Source organism: Herpailurus yagouaroundi, unplaced genomic scaffold (assembly GCF_014898765.1).
Source record: "Herpailurus yagouaroundi ecotype Mexico unplaced genomic scaffold, PumYag 217, whole genome shotgun sequence".
Classification (NCBI taxonomy): Eukaryota; Metazoa; Chordata; class Mammalia; order Carnivora; family Felidae; genus Herpailurus; species Herpailurus yagouaroundi.
The window spans coordinates 153,933-170,249 of record NW_024412448.1 but is presented as its reverse complement, the minus strand read 5'-3'; the positions used below and the strand labels follow the sequence as shown (position 1 = coordinate 170,249).

Here is a 16,317-nt window from a genome sequence, read left to right as displayed (position 1 = left end):
CTAGCCCAGCCCTCCTCAAGTGCCTTCACTTGCCACAGGCTGACTGCTCAGCCACATCCGCTCCATCTCGGGGGGTGGAGGGCAGCCAGTCCTGAAACTCCCATTCCAGGGCCTCAGCACCTTCTGGAAAGGTTTCTCATTATCTTGCCTAAGTGACCATTTTAAGGACTTCAGATTTTCCCTTCTTTTTGCAAATAAAACTAGAATCAATCTTAGTTAAGGCATAAAAAGGATTCTCATGGTTGCACAAAGCCAACTCATCGATCATGTTCAAATATAAACGGGCTGAGCAGGGAGGGGACATGGCCGCCCCTACCTGGGGGCCCCCAATAATCACCTCCCATTCAGACAGCTGCCTGTGCTGAAGGTCCTTTAAAGGGGACAGCAGAGCCACAGAAGGACAAGGACTTGCAGTATGTAATGAGCCAAGGATGGCCACGAAACCCCCCCAAGAGAAAATGAGTGAAGAAACAGAAATGTGAGCGTTTTCCCATCCAGCCTCTTCTACGTCCCAATTTGCTTCACCTGTAACCCAACCCAAGAACAGCGCCTGGTGTCACTTCTCCCAGGGAAGGTCCTTCTGAGGGGTGTTTCCAGGTGTTCCCTTGCCTCTTTTTGGCAGCCTGTAGATTCCCACCTGGAAATGCATAGTCCTAAATCCCTTACGAGCCTGGGGCACTTGCTGAATGACTCCCCGCCTGCATGCAGAATCCGAGAGGAGCCTCAAGTAGGATCTACCCTCTGTGAGGCACCAGCTGGTGAACCCCACACACCTGGCTCTAGGAGCGGGTGCCCCTGAAAGCTTGGGAAGGCACCGGGCACCTCTTTGCTGCCAGGCACAAAGTGGGCTGAGATTAACATGTGATTACGTGCCTCCCCGTGTGTTAATAATCACTTACTTTGTGGGCTACCTTAAGCAAATTCTAAACTCCAAACTGACTTCCCTTATCACTGTAGATGTTTGTCAGATTCTTTTTCTGTGGCCAGGTGGTATTTTCTCGAAGAACAAAAATTGATGATGGTACCATCACTAAAGCATACAACCGGGGAGGCCAACCAGCCGGAGAGGCAACGTGAGCACCACGTGAAACATTCCAAAGCCCAGTTGGATGTCTTGACTCTTAACTGATTAGATTGTGTAACTGCTCCGTTAGCATGAGACCTGGAGGCCTTTGCGTCTCCTTTCCTGTCTCTGGGCCACTCTGGTTAGGATTCACCGTGGACTCCCTGCCCCCCAGGCACGCTTCCTCACGTTAATGAAGAGAAGTCAGGACTCCCTGGGCAGCCTCCTCCCGGCCCCTGCGTGCCAGCCTCTTACCTCATGAAGCCCAGGAACACCAGCAGGACCAGGCTGACGAGCCACCCGGCGGTGGCAAAGGCCTTGGGCATGGTGAGTGCACCAGTGCCCACGATGAGGTTAAACATGTACACCAGTCCCACCTGGAAGCAACAGAAGTGACCTTCAAGCTCTGACATTAATTAACCTCTCCCGGCAGTGGCTCCCAAAAATGACCCTGGGTGACAGCCAAACTGGAGGCAGGGAGGCCAGAGAAGCAGGTCAGAAGGGAGAATTCGGCCGAGGTTCTAAGAAGGCGTGCTGTGCAACCAAATGCTAGGGAAGGGAACATCAACACTTGGAAGGCTAAAGTCCCACCTTCTGTCGGACCTTCCAAGAGGTCTCCGGTGTTTGGTTCCTCCTCTGCTTTTGGGCACCGCCCCATCACCTTGCCATTTCCTAGTATTCAAAGCTGCATCTCAGAGGTTAGCGCTCTGCCCAACTAGGCTGCAGGCTTCCTGAGGACACACTGCCACATCTGGGGTACCCGGCGCAAGGATGAACCGCAGCACTGACCTCAAAAAACCTCCACTCCTCCCAAGACCTCTCAGCACATGACCCAACCCTGCTCTCACCCATTCTTGCCATTGTCCTTTGGGATGTCAACATTCATGCTGCTTCCTTTTCCCTACCGTCCTGCCCACACTGACTTCAGGGATTCTTATGTAAATTGAGATAGAATTCACATGTCATGAAATTCACCCTTTTAAGGTATTTGCCAATGACATATCTGATGAAGGATTAGCATCCAAAATATATAAAAAACTTATACAATAGCCAAAACCCAAATAATCCAATTAAGAAATGGGCAGAAGACATGAACAGACATTTCCCCAAAGAAGACATCCAGATGGCCTACGGACACATGCAAAGATGCTCAACATCAGTCATCAGGGAAATGCAAATGAAAATCAAAGCGAGACATCACCTCACACCTGTCAGAATGGCTGAAATCAACAACACAAGAAACAACAAGTGTTGGCAAGGATGTGGAGAGACAGGAACCCTCGTGCACTGCTGGTGGGAATGTAAACTGGTGTAACCACTGTGGAAAACAGTATGGTGGCACCACAAAAAGTTAAAAATAGAACTACCTATGATCCAGCAATTGCATTACTGGGCATTTACCCAAAAAATACCAAAAACACTAATTCAAAGGGATACATGCACCCCTATGTTAACTGCAGCATTATTTATGACAGCCAAATTATGGAAACAGCCCAAGTGTCCATCAACAGATGAATGGATAAAAAAGTGGCATATATACATACACACACGCACACACACACACACACTGAAATGTTATTCAGCTATAAAAAGAATGAAATCTTGCCATTTGCAACAAAATGGGTGGATTTAGAAAGTGTAACGCTAAATAAGTCAATACAGAAAGATAAATACTGTGTGATGTCTCTCATATGTAGAATTTAAGAAACAAAATGAAGGAGCAAAGGGAAAAAAAGAGACTAAGAAATAGAGTATTAACTACAGAGAACTAACTGATGGGTACCAGAGGGGAGGTGGTGGGGGGATGGGGGAAATAGGTGACGGGGGTTACGGGGTGCACTTGTTGTGATGAGCACCCAGGGTTGTATGGGACTGAATCACTCTAACACTGTATGTTAACTATACTGGAATTGAAATAGAAAACTTAATTAAAAAAACCACCCTTTTAAAGGACACAATTTCCTGGTTCTTAGCACTATCATCTAATTCTGCTTCATCACTCCAAAAAGAAGGCAGGTACCCACCAGCAGACCCTCTCCCTCGCCCCTGACAACCAGGCTCTGCATGCAATTCCTGAGTCACTGACTTCAGATTTTAAATTCTCATTCACACTGACTTGACTCTAGCTGGTTGTTTTTTTTTTCTTTAATGTATTTTTGAGAGAGAGAGAGCATGCATGCAACAGTGTGTGTGTCAGGGAGGGGCAGAGAGAGAGAGAGAGAGAGAGAGAGAGAGAGAGAGAGGGAGGGAGACACAGAGTCCAAAGCAGGCTCCAGGCTCTGAGCTGTCAGCACAGAGCTCGACGCGGGGCTCGAACTCACGAACCGTGAGATCATGACCTGAGCCAAAGTCGGACGTTCAACCAAATGAGCCACCCAGGCGCTCCTTGACTCTAGTTGTTAACTGTAATGTTCCGGTTTCTAGATCTCGATCAGGAAATTCCTTTCTCTGAGCTGAAGCCTCCTGCAGCCTTGTCCATTCCCACCAACACCTGCAGTCCCCCCACCCTCCCCACGCAGGCCACCCCCTCCACTCTGGCCGCATTTGCATTCTTTGGCCTCGTGTACAATGGGCTAGTTCCACAAAGTGCTCTCTACCCTCTACCCATGATTCACACACCCTCCCCTGTTCTGACCCTCCCGACCCCAGCCTGGGACAGACCCAGCGCCTGCTTCCTCTATTTCCTATATGAAGCTGCTAAAAATTCCTGGAATTTTTTTTTTTTTTTTTAATTATAATGACTGGTTTTACCACAGATGAATGGTTCCTTCACCTGTGCTCCAACAGCATTGATTTTCTTTATTCCACCATGGACTTCTTGGCATTTCCCACAGGAAACCTCTTCAAGCCCTAGCCCCTGACCTCCACCTCTCTCAGTTGAAGGCTGCTTCCTGTGTCACAGAGGTGACTGAGGCCATCTGATGTGCCCTCCGCCAGCTTCCCTCCCTCTTCATTCAACAATCAGTGTCTGCATCTTTCCCACTCTCTCTCTACCCATGGGGAACATGTGACCTTCCTCCTGCACCCGAATTTCTGGGCTCAGTCCTTCTTTCTGGAATCTTCTTCCTACCAGCTCCTCCCCTCTGCCTACAAATGTCCTTGACACCTTTAAAACACCACCCTCTCGGGGCGCCTGGGTGGCTTAGTCGGTTAAGCGTCAGACTTCAGCTCAGGTCACGATCTCATGGTTTGTAGGTTCGAGCCCTGCATTGGGCTCTGTGCTGACAGTGCATAGAGCCTGCTTGGGATTCTTGGTCTCCCTCTCTCTCTGCCCCTCTCCCACTCACACTCTTTCAAAAATAAACAAACATTAAAAAAAAACAAAAAACCCCACAATCCTCTCACTACCCTTAACCCCACTCACCAAAGAAGCTACCTATTTCCTCTATCTTCATTTCCAAGTTTCTGTACTTTGCGTTTCCACTCCCAGAGCTCTTATGAAACGATGTTCTTCAAAATCACCAATGACCTCCTATTTGCCCAATCCAATGACTTTCTTAGTCTTTACTCTTTCTTATGCTCTGATGTAAACTGTCTCCTTTCCCTCAGCAACTTCACTCAGTCCTGTGGCTTCACCTCTGCATCAGTCTTTCTGTAGACCTCAAATCCACAGTCTCTAGTCACCCCCGCCTCCCCCTCCCGCGTATCCCAGTCCTAGCGATTCTACTTCTGCAGAGTCTTTTGTCACTACCTCTGGTCATACTCCCGTTTACAACCTAAATCGCTTCAGCCTGGGCTGTGACCGCCGCTTCCTAACGGGTCTTCCTGTGTTCTACGACATTGGCTCATTTACAGTTTGCTTTACTGCTTATCCCTGTTTAAAACAGCAACAGAAACACTTAATCTCTGTGAACACCTACCCATCTCTCATTTTTACTCCTTGTTCTTTGACATATGTACTTTTTATATATGTATGTGTGTATATATACACACGTATATGTATAAATTTTCAAGTTTATTTTGAGAGAGACTGCACAAGCAAGAGAGAGGGGCAGGGGGTGGGGAGGGAGGGGGAGAGGGAAAGAGAGGGAGGGGGTGGAGGGAGAGGGAGAGAGAGAATCCCAAGCAGGCTCTATGCTCAGCGCAGAGCCTGATGTGGGGGTTGATCCCATGACCCTGGGATCACAACCTGAGATGAAATCAAGAGTTAGACAGTTAACTGACTGAGTCACCCAGGCACCCTGTGCTTCTCTGTATTTAGAAAATTTTTCTAAAACAACCATGTACTGAATTTTTTATCACACAAATTGGGGCCCATTCTCCCAGCGTTGTTGTTGTCGTTGCTGTTTTAATAGAGCTGGGGGATAAGGGGCCGGGCAGTGGTTAGGGAAGGATAGGCTTCTAGGCAGGTGCTAAGTGCACATCTGAGTGCTGGATAGGAAGGCATCCTGCAGACGGGAAAGAGCTCTGCTCACAGTCTGTTTACACTTGGCACAGGCCACCGGCCCCTCAAATCCCACCCAGCACTTGGACACATGCAAACGCTGCTTCCCCCACAAAGCCCTTCCAGTCTCGCTCCCCACTTTTGAACCCCTAGAGCAAGAATACTTCCTATGTCCTGGTTCTCGACGTTGGTGTACTCATCCATTCCCCATTGCTACAACTGAGGTCCCGGTGTCGCTTCTCAGGGTGCCTGGCACACAGCCTCCAGCTAGGAATCCTTGGCTGAGCTGACTGGACCTGGCGAGGTCCTCTCTAACGTAAGCCTCACAATCTCTGTCCCGTTGTAAACACCATGGTCTCAGTGTGATCACACAGACAGATCCCAGAAGGATTAAACCAAGGTTGAACCGTGTTCCTACATCTCTCCCTGCAGCTTTGTTCTCCGCATGTTGCCCTTCTAAGCAAGAACACATATGAAGGGTAGACCCTTTTTCTTTATAGAAAATGGCCTTGGTGAAGGTTCTCGTGAGAGGGAAAGTGACGGTTCTTTGCCAAAAAGTTTTGTAACAGTACAAGAGGCATTTTTGAATTCAGTGATACCTGAAGGTCTTGAGATGAAGGGTCAAGGGTCTATCTCTGGCTGAGCACTGTTGGAATTTGGGGCCAGATTCTTCTGTTGTGGGGCTGTCCTGTGGATTGTAGGATGTTTAGTAGCATCCCTGGTCTCTACCCACTAGGTTCTAGTACTCCCCAGCCTCGTGCCTGTGCTGGGATGATCACAAACGTCTCCAGACGTTGCCAAATGTCCTGGGATATGGGGGGAGAGGGGCAAGACTGCCACCGGCTGAGAACACTGCTGATAAAGACATAATCCCAACAGAAACTTCAAATAAGTCTCAGCGAAAAAGACCTTTAAAGGGCGCCTGGGTGCAGTCAGTTGAGTGTCTGACTCTTGATTTTGGCTCAGGTCACGACCTCAGTCAGTTAAGTGTCTGACTTGGTTTTGGCTCAGGTCACGATCTCAAGGTTGTGGGACTAAGCCCCCACATCAGGCTCCGTGCTGGGCATGGAGCTCTAATAAAAATTAAAAATTTTTGATTAAAAAAAAAAAAAACACCCTTAAGAACTTTACAAAAGGAGTTAACTGGGATACGTGCTGTTAGCAGTTAGGAGCAGAAATGGGCAGTCACACTTCTCTTGCACTACTGACATTCTTTAGTTTCAAAGGGAGTACTCTGGGCCTAGGGGGGCTCAGGGAGCCCTGTAGGATAACATGAGATGTCTTCACCTTCCTGGCAAGAGTTAAGCCCTTCTGACCTTCAGCAAAGGTGTCAGCGAGGACCAACCAGGAGTAGACCAGAGCAGGAAGCAGATCTGAGCTAAGCCACAAGCCAGGTCAAAGGTAGTTGTGGGGCAGGAGGAAGAGGAAGGAGACGTTCTCTTCTGCTGGTTACCTGACGGTTCTGTGGGGACAGCCTCGTGGAAAGTGTGGCCAAAAGCAGAATAAAGCCCCGCTGCAGGCTAAACCGTCTCCTCCCCTTCTCCACTCTTCCTCGGGATGGGGGACCTGCTCCCCTGTGCTCTAGGGACGTCAGTGCAGCATTCCTGCTGCCTTACCTAATGCCCGGCGGCCTCACCCCCAGATGTGCACGAGGCAGGAGTTAACGGTGGTTTCTGCCCGCTTCCCCAATGACACTTGTCAAAGGAAACAGAAGGCCAAAGAGATGCGGAAGCAAGAGGCCTGTCCTTCGAAAGCAACAGCAACGATCTTTGGCAACACTGGCTGGCAGGAGGGGCCCTTGGCCACGGACCCTTGTGCAGGTGGTAGCCCACTGCATCCTCTATTTGGATCACACAATCCCCACAGTCCTGAACCACTCCTGGTCCCCGTAAATAGGGAAACAGACATGCCTGTTCTGAGATCGCTTTGACGAGGTGGGGGTGGCATGTGGGCCTGAACCGTGTTCTGAATCCGGCACTCTCCTTGAGAGGGCCTGACAGGTAAGTCCTCTGAGGCCAGTCTGCCGAGTACAGGTATTTTTATGCAGAACAATGCCAGCTAAGGCAAACATCCCTAACACCCGCGAAGCAGAAAAGACCTGACAACAGGGCAACACAGAGGTAGGGAGAGGCTCTGTGTTGCGAATAACCCAAGTTATGGGCTGATGCACCTTTGTGAACCAAGTAAGTGCTCAGTGTCTCGGTTTCCCAAGACCTCGAGAGCGGGTCATGCCTGTCCTGCGCGGAGCAGGGGATTCGAAGCCATGTCCGCAGTGGAGGGAGTTCCACTGCTTTTCTGGGCTCTGCCGATGGGGAGCCTTATGCCCTTCTCCTGGTCTCACAAGGGATCAAGAACCTCTCTCCCAGGATGGCAGAGTCAGGGGAAAACTCAGGAAAGAGGCATGATCTCTCCTCAAACCCTGACCGCTAACTCCTGCCTAATACCACCCCACCACCGCCCATCTCTTCCCATCTCTCTCCACCGGTAGGCTAAGAGGATGCAAGCAGTTGTTTATGGCAAATGCCCAGAGTAGGCCCTCAAACAAAACCAATCACACAGGAAAACCGGGGGTGGGAAGCAGAACCCACTGAGGCCTTCAGGCCTACTGCCCAATTTCCTGTGGGTATATGCCGACGTGTGAAATGATTATGTGAAGTGGAGACACACAAGAAAGTGAGCATATCAAAATATTTTCCTTTTCAAAACTCAGTGTAACTCATTTTCTCATCTCTAAGCGTACAGATGCTCTGAGAAGCAGCAGGAACTTTTATGGACAATATGGACACTTCACTACTGATACCAGGAGGAGGCTGTGAGCTGTTACCCAATTCCTCAGATGAAAGGACCACAATGAGATTCAGTCCAAAGTTCAAGAAAGACTTCCCTCGATAAATTATGGAGGGGAAGGAGGCTCTTTTAGTGCTACACACAAAAGGCACAGATCCAGTAGGAACACTCTGGTGTGAAAATGGCTTTTTGCCAGCTATTTTCAGAGATGCTTATTTATTTCTTTACTTATTTGAGAGAGATAGCATGAGTGGTGGAGGGGCAGAGAGAGAGGAAGAGAGCATTCCAAGCAGGCTCCACACTGTCAGCACAGAGCCTGATGCGGGACTTGAACTCACAGACTGTGAGATCACCACCTGAGCCGAAATTAAGAGATGCTTAATTGACTGAGCCACCCAGGTGCCCCTCAGAGATGCTTCCTTATCCATCACACCACAGCTCGAGGGTCTGGGAAGCTAGCAGAAACAAAGCAGGGATTCCACAGGTTAGGTCGATCTAGAAAGAGGACTTTTGCTACTTAAGGCAGTGCTGCTTTTCCCTGGGATACTTAGTAGCAACATGAGTCAATCACGTGATTATTCCAATCCTCCAGCTAGGTATCCAGGCAAGAGGACTCTGATGTAACCACGACCAATCTTTTTATTACACAAGGAAGATAAACTGGGTGTACTGGTGGGAGGTGGGGGCGGGGGGTAACGCAGACCCAACACAGTAAGAAATCAGTCCTTCTAATTGTTCTAATTACAGACTCCAGCAAACTGCACTTGGAAGTCTCTGCTTTCTCTGCCTCTTACGCCATCCGAGACCATAAAAGCTGCACAACTTACAACTCAGCTGGCAACCAAAGTACTTTCAAACTGCTGAGATGAGCAAACCCAGAGTCAGCAGCTGTCAATCACCATCTACCCACAGCAGCACAGCCCGAAAGTTTTAGTGGCCCCGGCATAAATATCGCAAGGCGTGAGCAAGTCAGTTTTGTTTCCTTGACCACTCTGACCAGCATCTACCACGTGAGCCAACTCCCATCACATGCTCTGAGCCAGGACAGGGGCAACGTGGCTCCTGCTGAATGGAGTTCCCCACCCTGGCTTTCGCCAGGGTCCAAAAGCAGCGGCAATCGCTAGTACAGTCGAGGAAGCACCGTGCTTCTCTAGGAGCCGGTGGCAACCATGTGGGTAAAACTCACGTAGGGAGAATAGAGCTCCCCGGTCTCTGTGATTTCTCCCGCCATTTCCAAAAGTGAGGAAGGGTCGGTGGGCAGCCGAGTTTCCTTAGGTTTCTTCTCTTTCCGCGGGCTCCTGTGGCTCCCTAAGGCAAAAGAGCAGACTTCAACTTTCTGATAGACCTCGATGGGGGTGGGGGTACTTCTGGATGGCGCCCCTCCCCCAGCACTTTTATTACAGACGTGGCCTCAACATCTGCCATGAGAGACAGCCCTAGATGACTGACACCAGGGTGGTTTCCTCGAACTTCTTCCTCGCTGTGCGGGGCATGAATGCATCCAGGGCCGCTCAGACTCCAAGTGAAACGAGGAGACCCACAAGCCACGAAGTCTCCCCCACCACAAGCGCCCCCTTTGCACACTCTGAGGTGGCTATCCACGTTTGATGTCAGGAACAGCGAGCTCGCTACCACACACGGCAGCCCAAATAACTGTCACCTCCGCCTAGGGCAACAAACTGGGGGCTTTTCCAGGTCGCCTCCCAACCCAACTCCTGGTCCCCAAACCTCTCCTTTGGAACGAGTCCTCCATTCCCCGCCCCCCCGCCACCTGTATTTTGCCCTGCCTCTGGGCTCCCCAGCCTCAAGCCTCCCCCTCTTCTCAAGAGCCCCGCTCCGAGCCTTTCCCCGACTTATGTCTCCCCCCGGAGGGGCCCCGAGTCTGGCGCCGCCCCAGCCCATCCCATCCCACCCTCCCGCCGGACACCTGCACGGCGGCTGACTCCCGGCCGCCGCCTCCAACCCCTCCGCTGCCGCCGGCGCCAGCTGTCCCGCACCAGCGCGCGCAGCGCGCATGCGCCCGCGTTCGGAGCCCACCTAGCCCGTGCGCGCCCTGGGCGGGGCGCAGCGCGCTGATTGGGCGCCTTGCGGAGGCGGGACCGGGATTGGGCCGGGGCGGCTGCCGTCTGCGTGGCGGAAACCGGGGAGGGGCGCTCCCACGCGCGTGCGGGCTGGGAGGCCGCGGGCCGGTGGGGAAGCTGGGCTTGTCTCAGGAGGCGGATCGCCCCCTCGGGTGGGGACGCTTTCTTCGGCGGGGAGTGGGTGTGTGTTGAGCCGTCTGGGACCCCGGTGTTGGGGGGTGGGGGTGGGGAAGGAAGGGATCGAGGAGAGTAGCCCACAGGTCCACCCTAAGGGGAGGGGAGTGAGAATTTAAGTCTGCCTCACACTAAAGGAGCCTAATTAGGCTTGGCTTGGTGGGTAGGGAGGAGAGAGGGCCCGAGTCAGGTGCGGGGGGGGGGGGGGGGGGGGGTCGCTGGGAGAAGGGGTTGGAAATCGGCTTAAAGCGGGGTTGAAAGTTGATCGTGGGACCGAGTGTCAGGACTGGGGCGCGTGATGGGAGCTTTGGGGTTAAGTGTCGGTACTTGAGCTCCTGGCTTCCATGTTCGGCCTGGTGGGACACGCAGACATGGCAGCTCAGGCTTAACCCCCTGAGATGCGATTCAAGAATTGTTTAATTATCTTTAACCAGCCCGCTTCCCCTTCTCTCAAGGGGTCTAGAGTCGTGTTCTCTGAAGTGTTTGGAAGGAAAGAAGGACCAAGGTTCTTCTGACAGCTTAGCCCCCGGGAGACATTCAGTGAACTGAAGGCTCAGGGCTCCCACGCTAAGTGGGAGGAAACAAGGTCCTGAAGTGCTTGCCCTCCCCACCTGCAGGCCGCTACCATGAGATTAAATGAGAACATCTTGCTGCTGGGAAAGAAGGTGGTGCTGGTACCCTACACCTCAGAGCACGTGCCTAGGTAAGGGTCCACCTAACATGGGGTGCAAGCCAGTTCTCCGAGGTGCAGCCAGGAGGGCCTCCCTTCCTTAGCCCCGACCTCAGAGGCTATTTCCTCTAAGAAGGAGAAGCATCATCGCTTGGAGCAGTAATGACAGAAAAAAGTGGATGCTGAAGCAGAGGAGGACGACTTCCCTTCAAGTTACTCATCCCCCGCTTTTCCCTTTCATCCTCCCAGCTTCCTTTTTGGACTTTCAGCAAGGAATTTTTTTTTTTTAATTTTTTTTTTCAACGTTTATTTATTTTTGGGACAGAGAGAGACAGAGCATGAACGGGGGAGGGGCAGAGAGAGAGGGAGACACAGAATCGGCAACAGGCTCCAGGCTCCGAGCCGTCCGCCCAGAGCCCGACGCGGGGCTCGAACTCCCAGACCGCGAGATCGTGACCTGAGCTGAAGTCGGACGCTTAACCGACTGCGCCACCCAGGCGCCCCAGAAGGAATTATTTAAAGTGAATGTGTGTAAGAAAAGAAGGAACTGCCCAATTGTAAATGAGTGACGTTCTTCCGGCGTCAGTGAATATGCTCCGTTCTTGAAGACTTAATGTCAGCTTGTCATAAAACTGAGCTGATGGGTTGTTCTGATGTCTACTGTTTTTAAGAGGCCAGAACTGAGTGGCAGGGTCAGACTCGTGTGTGTGTGGCGGGGCGGGGGGCGGTAATTGGCAATTGACAGATGTAGACTGGGATGGTGCGGATGTGGGGGTGTATTCTCTATTTGCAGTTTTTCTTTTTGGGGGTTCCTGTGCTCGGCCTTTGTGGAGATCTGTCCAGCCTTCCTTACTGAGGTCAGCCTGCTATATACACTTCCACTCAGGAATTTGAGGAATGTGTGAGTTCAGACTGCTCCCCCGCACTGACCCCTGAGACCAGATGGGAAGCTGGACAGACAGAACTGATCCCTCCTGCTGCTCTCTTGTAGGACCAGCCTGCTTCTGGGTCTTGTGCTGGTGGCTCTCTGTCTTAGGAACTACTGTGACCCTTTCCTTGGGTCTTTTATGAGCCCTGTGTTAGCCTTGTGGGCCTCTCTTTTCTACCAATTTCCTCATCTCATAAAATGTCAGGCCCGTGCTTCTGAATCAGTCCTGCATGCCGAAGGTCATCCCCCTGTCCCTGCAGGTACCACGAGTGGATGAAATCAGAGGAGCTGCAGCGTTTGACAGCCTCTGAGCCCCTGACCCTGGAGCAAGAGTATTCGATGCAGCAGAGCTGGCGGGAAGATGCAGACAGTGAGAAGCAGAAGCCCTGTGCTGGCTCCAGAGGCAGTCTCCTGGCTCCCTCTCTCCCTTTCTCATTCCCAGCTGTAGCCCTTCCAGGGCCACAGAAACTTTGTGAAAAGCCCTTCATGAAAAACCCGGAAAGTGCCTGAAACTGTCATACTCTTATGCCCACTGAAGCCAGTCCCCGTGGCTGACGCTTCTGTCTTCTTCCCCACTCACTGCATCAGGCCTGGGAGAGAGAGTAAAGCATTTGGGGCTCTGGCTGTAAATTGAGGCCCTGCCCCTCACATCTCTTGCACAAACCCAGTTGTGGTTACTGCTCCCTGAGAATACAGCTGCTGTTCAGGGGAGACTGTCTTTTCCCACGTGAGGCAAATTTAGGGCTTTGTAATCTGCTAAAGGGAGCTCTGGGCCCCTTTTTCTCCCGGTGGACAGAGGCGATGTTCTGCAGCTCTCTGGTTTGGGTGGGAAGACTGTCGTTACTCCCCTGCTTTGGGGAGTGGAGGCGATAACCCTGTCGCCTCCCTCCTCAGAATGCACATTCATTGTGCTGGATGCAGAGAAGTGGCAGGCCCAGCCACGCACCACTGAAGAGAGCTGCATGGCGGGAGATGTGAACCTCTTCCTCACAGATCCAGGGGACCCCTCCTTGGGGGAGATTGAGGTCATGATTGCAGGTTTGTTCCACCTGGCCCTGCCTTCCCTCCCTTCTGGCCCTCGATCTGCTGAACCGTAAGCCAGCTGGGGCTGCAGAGGGTCCTCAGCTCAATGGAAGGTTCCACGTTAGTAAGCCCAGCACCTAGTGGCTCACCCGTGGAGGTTTCCTTTATTCCCATGTTATGCTTAGATGCGAATTTAACCTTTGGTTTGGGGGTCTTCCAACTTCATCATGCCCCATCCTTGCTGGGGGGGGGGGGGGGGGACTGGGCACTGGGGACCCTCCCAAAATAAATGAGCATATCTGGAGCATCTTCCCATGCTGTGGGAGGAGCCCCTCTAGTTTCTGTCCTTCTTGGTCCACGGCCTTTCCCCAAAACTGTCCTGAGGCAGCACACTGAGGTTAAAGGGTCAGCTTTGGGGTCAGGTTGCTGGGGGTCTCTAAGCTGTGAGCGCTTGTGCAGGTCATTTTAATTTCTGTGTCTGTATTCTTATCTGCACAATGGTAATAATAGTACTGTGTAGGGCTGCGAGGGATGAGATGAGGTTTTAGCTGTCCAGGACCTGCGGTGGAGCCTGGCACACAGCATCAGTGACTATCATTGTTTTTCTTAGAGCCCAGCTGCAGGGGCAAAGGCTTTGGCACCGAGGCTGTTCTCATGATGATGTCTTATGGTAAGGAAGTCTGAGCAGACACTGGGAGAAGTGGCCAGGCCCAGGTGAGGGTGAGGGCACATGAGGGCATGTTGGGAGTGGGCCTTCTCCAGGCCTGAGGGTGGGGGTGGGGGGGCAGGTGACAGGTGCCTCCAAGGCAAAATGGGACAGGAAGGACAGGAGGTGTGTGTGGGAGGGGGGCTTCACCCTGTGGCTTGTCCCTCTCTTTTGATCTTCTCTGGGAGGAGTGTCCAAGCTAGGTCTGACCACGTTTGAGGCTAAAATTGGGCAAGGAAATGAACCAAGTATCCGGATGTTCCGGAAGCTTCACTTTGAGCAGGTAAGGATGTCACTGGTGGGAGGGTGAGGCCTGGGCGGTGAGCCCCAGTGGTGCTAGAGCTCATAGCTGTAACTTAGCTGGCTCTGCTCTCTCTGGTTCACATAGGTGGCTGTGAGTAGCATCTTTCAAGAGGTGACGCTCAGACTGACAGTGACTGAACATGAGCGGCAGTGGCTTCTGGAGCAGACCAGCCATGTGCAAGAGAAGTGCTATAGAGATGGGCTGTCAGAGTCCCGTTGACCCCTGACCTTGCGGGCAGCCACCCTCTGTGAATGGGGGTGGTGGGACCACGCAGTCCAAAGGAGGTGAACCTTTGGGGCAGAGTGCTTCTACCTCCATCTAGCCTGGGAGCCTCCTTTTGGGGCCCTTCAGATTCTGGGCTGGACTTACCTTGGCCTCCCTCAGGCTGGCAGTGTGGATGAACTGCTCCAGGGCTGGCCAGGAGAAACCTGGAGTGGGCTCTCGGACCTGGAGTGGACAGCACGAATCCATCGGAGGCAGGGTGGATGTGGGAACAGAGGTGAATGGGGGCCTGGTGAACGGCCAGGACGCCCCCTTTCCCTTGGAAGGGCAGAGGCGGTGCCCTGGAGCGGAGGCCCTGACCTGGAGTAAAGCGTACTGCACGGCACTTTCCCCTGCTTTCTCCTTGGGCCTCAGTGGTGAGCCACCAGAAGGTCCAGCCTGCAGCGTCTAGTCCAGCGTGGTAGGATCAGGGCAGGAGGAACTCAGTCTGCTTTTGTCCTGCAGAAGTAGGCTAAGTGTGACCCCAAGAAGTTTGGAAGTGAACGAGCTAGGCCCTGAAAAACAGGAGGCTTGGAAAGTGAGCATGTGTCCTTTGTCCTTGCTGCTTCTCTTTGGACCCAGGAGTGAGTTTTGGATGCAGCTGCTTGTGGCTGAAGCACCGCTCTGTTGAAGCCTGGAGCCTCTGCTCAGTTGCAAGGGCTGCAGGAGGAAGCAGAAGCCACTTAGCGGTACCTTCCTGAAGGTACCTGTGATCTCTTACTCTCCACCCCTCGCTTCTCTGCCCCCGGGAGCAGCTGCACCTGACGGAGCCACAAGGAGGCGCCAGAGGCACAGGTTCGGGACCGCCAGGCTGCCTGGTGCTTTAACAGGCAGAGAGGGAGGGGGTGGGGGCTGGGGGAACGCCCCTGGATTCCTAACTGTCCAGTCATGATCTGCGGTGGTTATCAAGGCCAGACACGTTTCAAAACAGTCACGGAAGAGACCCTCAAGGGTAGCTAGGGTATTCCCAAGGGGAGGAAACCTACAGGTGAATTGCAGTGATTTGCTCAAGGTGTCGGAGCATTTGATGGCAGAGCCACAACTACTGCTGAGGCCCTCAGTTCCCAGTCCCCTTGATCCTGGTGAATCCCACTAGAATCTGACTGCATTTGGAAGCCCCCTTTGTACTGTGTCCGGCCCCTCAGTGGTAGGGAAGGGGGTAGGAGTTCTGGCCTTCAGCTTAGTCAGAGGCCCCCAGGGCTTCCCTACTCAACAGGTGAGATAGGGAGGGGTCCCTCCACTGCCCTGTGGGGCAGGCTTCAGGCCTTGCTTACCTGAAGGGACCTCGACATGGGCCAAAGGATAATGGCAAGGTTAGGAGGGGGCGAGCCAGACCCCAGGCCGTTGGTGCCGTGAAAAGGTTTGGAATGGTTTCTCTTACCACTGGTGGGACTCTAAGCCCTAACTAGAGACCAAGATGTCCAGATAGTGACTCATTCTTAACTCCCTTTGATTAGCTGTCTCTTGCAGCATCAACTTCTCTTCCTTCTCTGCAAGCACCAACCCAGGAGCCTCTGGGCCTGGCAGTGTCAGCCCTTGTGGGCCACTTTGGCAGGCTTCTGGGATGTGGCCTCAGGTGCCACGGGTGTAAGAGCCCTGGATCTTTTTGAGGAGGAGCAGGGCATTTTGCCCTTGGAAAGTCCCTTCCACCCCACCTGACACAGAGCATGTCCTGGGACTCAGTGGGCTGGGTTTGTTTTCCCCTAGTCCTGGAGAGCTGCCCTCCAATCCTGTCCACGGCCAGATAAGATAGAAAATCTGGTGCCAGCTCAGCCCACTCCAGGGGATCCTGCACCCCACTGGCTGAGTGGAAAGATCAAAGCCACGTCTTCTATTCCAAATGCAGCTCCATTTGGGATTCACAGTTTCAGCGCTCTTGAATTAAAACTGCATAAAGCCTTCTGGCTGTGTGGATCTTACCTCCCACTTCCTACAA

General features: G+C 52.5%; 2 protein-coding genes across 7 annotated transcripts in view; one reads left to right on the top strand and one right to left on the bottom strand.

Moving 5' to 3' along the window:
• SLC38A12 (solute carrier family 38 member 12) overlaps positions 1-10,258 on the bottom strand; it is a 59,355-nt gene extending 49,097 nt beyond the window's left edge. For 2 of the 3 annotated variants that reach the window (XM_040456319.1, XM_040456321.1), the window contains exons 1-3: positions 10,162-10,258; positions 9,421-9,542; positions 1,319-1,440 (exon numbers count right to left, since the gene is read on the bottom strand). In XM_040456319.1, the coding sequence (XP_040312253.1) occupies positions 1,319-1,440; positions 9,421-9,465 (167 nt within the window). In that variant the 5' untranslated portion in view covers positions 9,466-9,542; positions 10,162-10,258. Of the gene's footprint in view, positions 1-1,318; positions 1,441-9,420; positions 9,543-10,146 lie in introns of all 3 variants that reach the window. The other variant, XM_040456320.1, reaches the window with a different exon arrangement.
• Positions 10,259-10,364: 106 nt separating this feature from the next.
• On the top strand, positions 10,365-16,282 carry NAT9 (N-acetyltransferase 9). Of its 4 annotated transcripts, none has more exons than XM_040456332.1 (7): positions 10,365-10,467; positions 11,107-11,192; positions 12,348-12,457; positions 12,982-13,125; positions 13,721-13,780; positions 14,005-14,099; positions 14,205-16,282. In XM_040456332.1, exons 2-7 carry the CDS (start codon positions 11,116-11,118, stop codon positions 14,337-14,339), a joined length of 621 nt encoding a protein of 206 aa, XP_040312266.1. In that variant the 5' UTR covers positions 10,365-10,467; positions 11,107-11,115; the 3' UTR covers positions 14,340-16,282. The 4 variants fall into 4 exon arrangements, with proteins under 4 accessions (XP_040312266.1, XP_040312265.1, XP_040312263.1 ...); XM_040456331.1 differs by having other exon boundaries at positions 10,372-10,496; XM_040456329.1 differs by having other exon boundaries at positions 10,396-10,496; positions 14,008-14,099.
• The last annotated feature ends 35 nt before the right edge of the window (positions 16,283-16,317 follow it).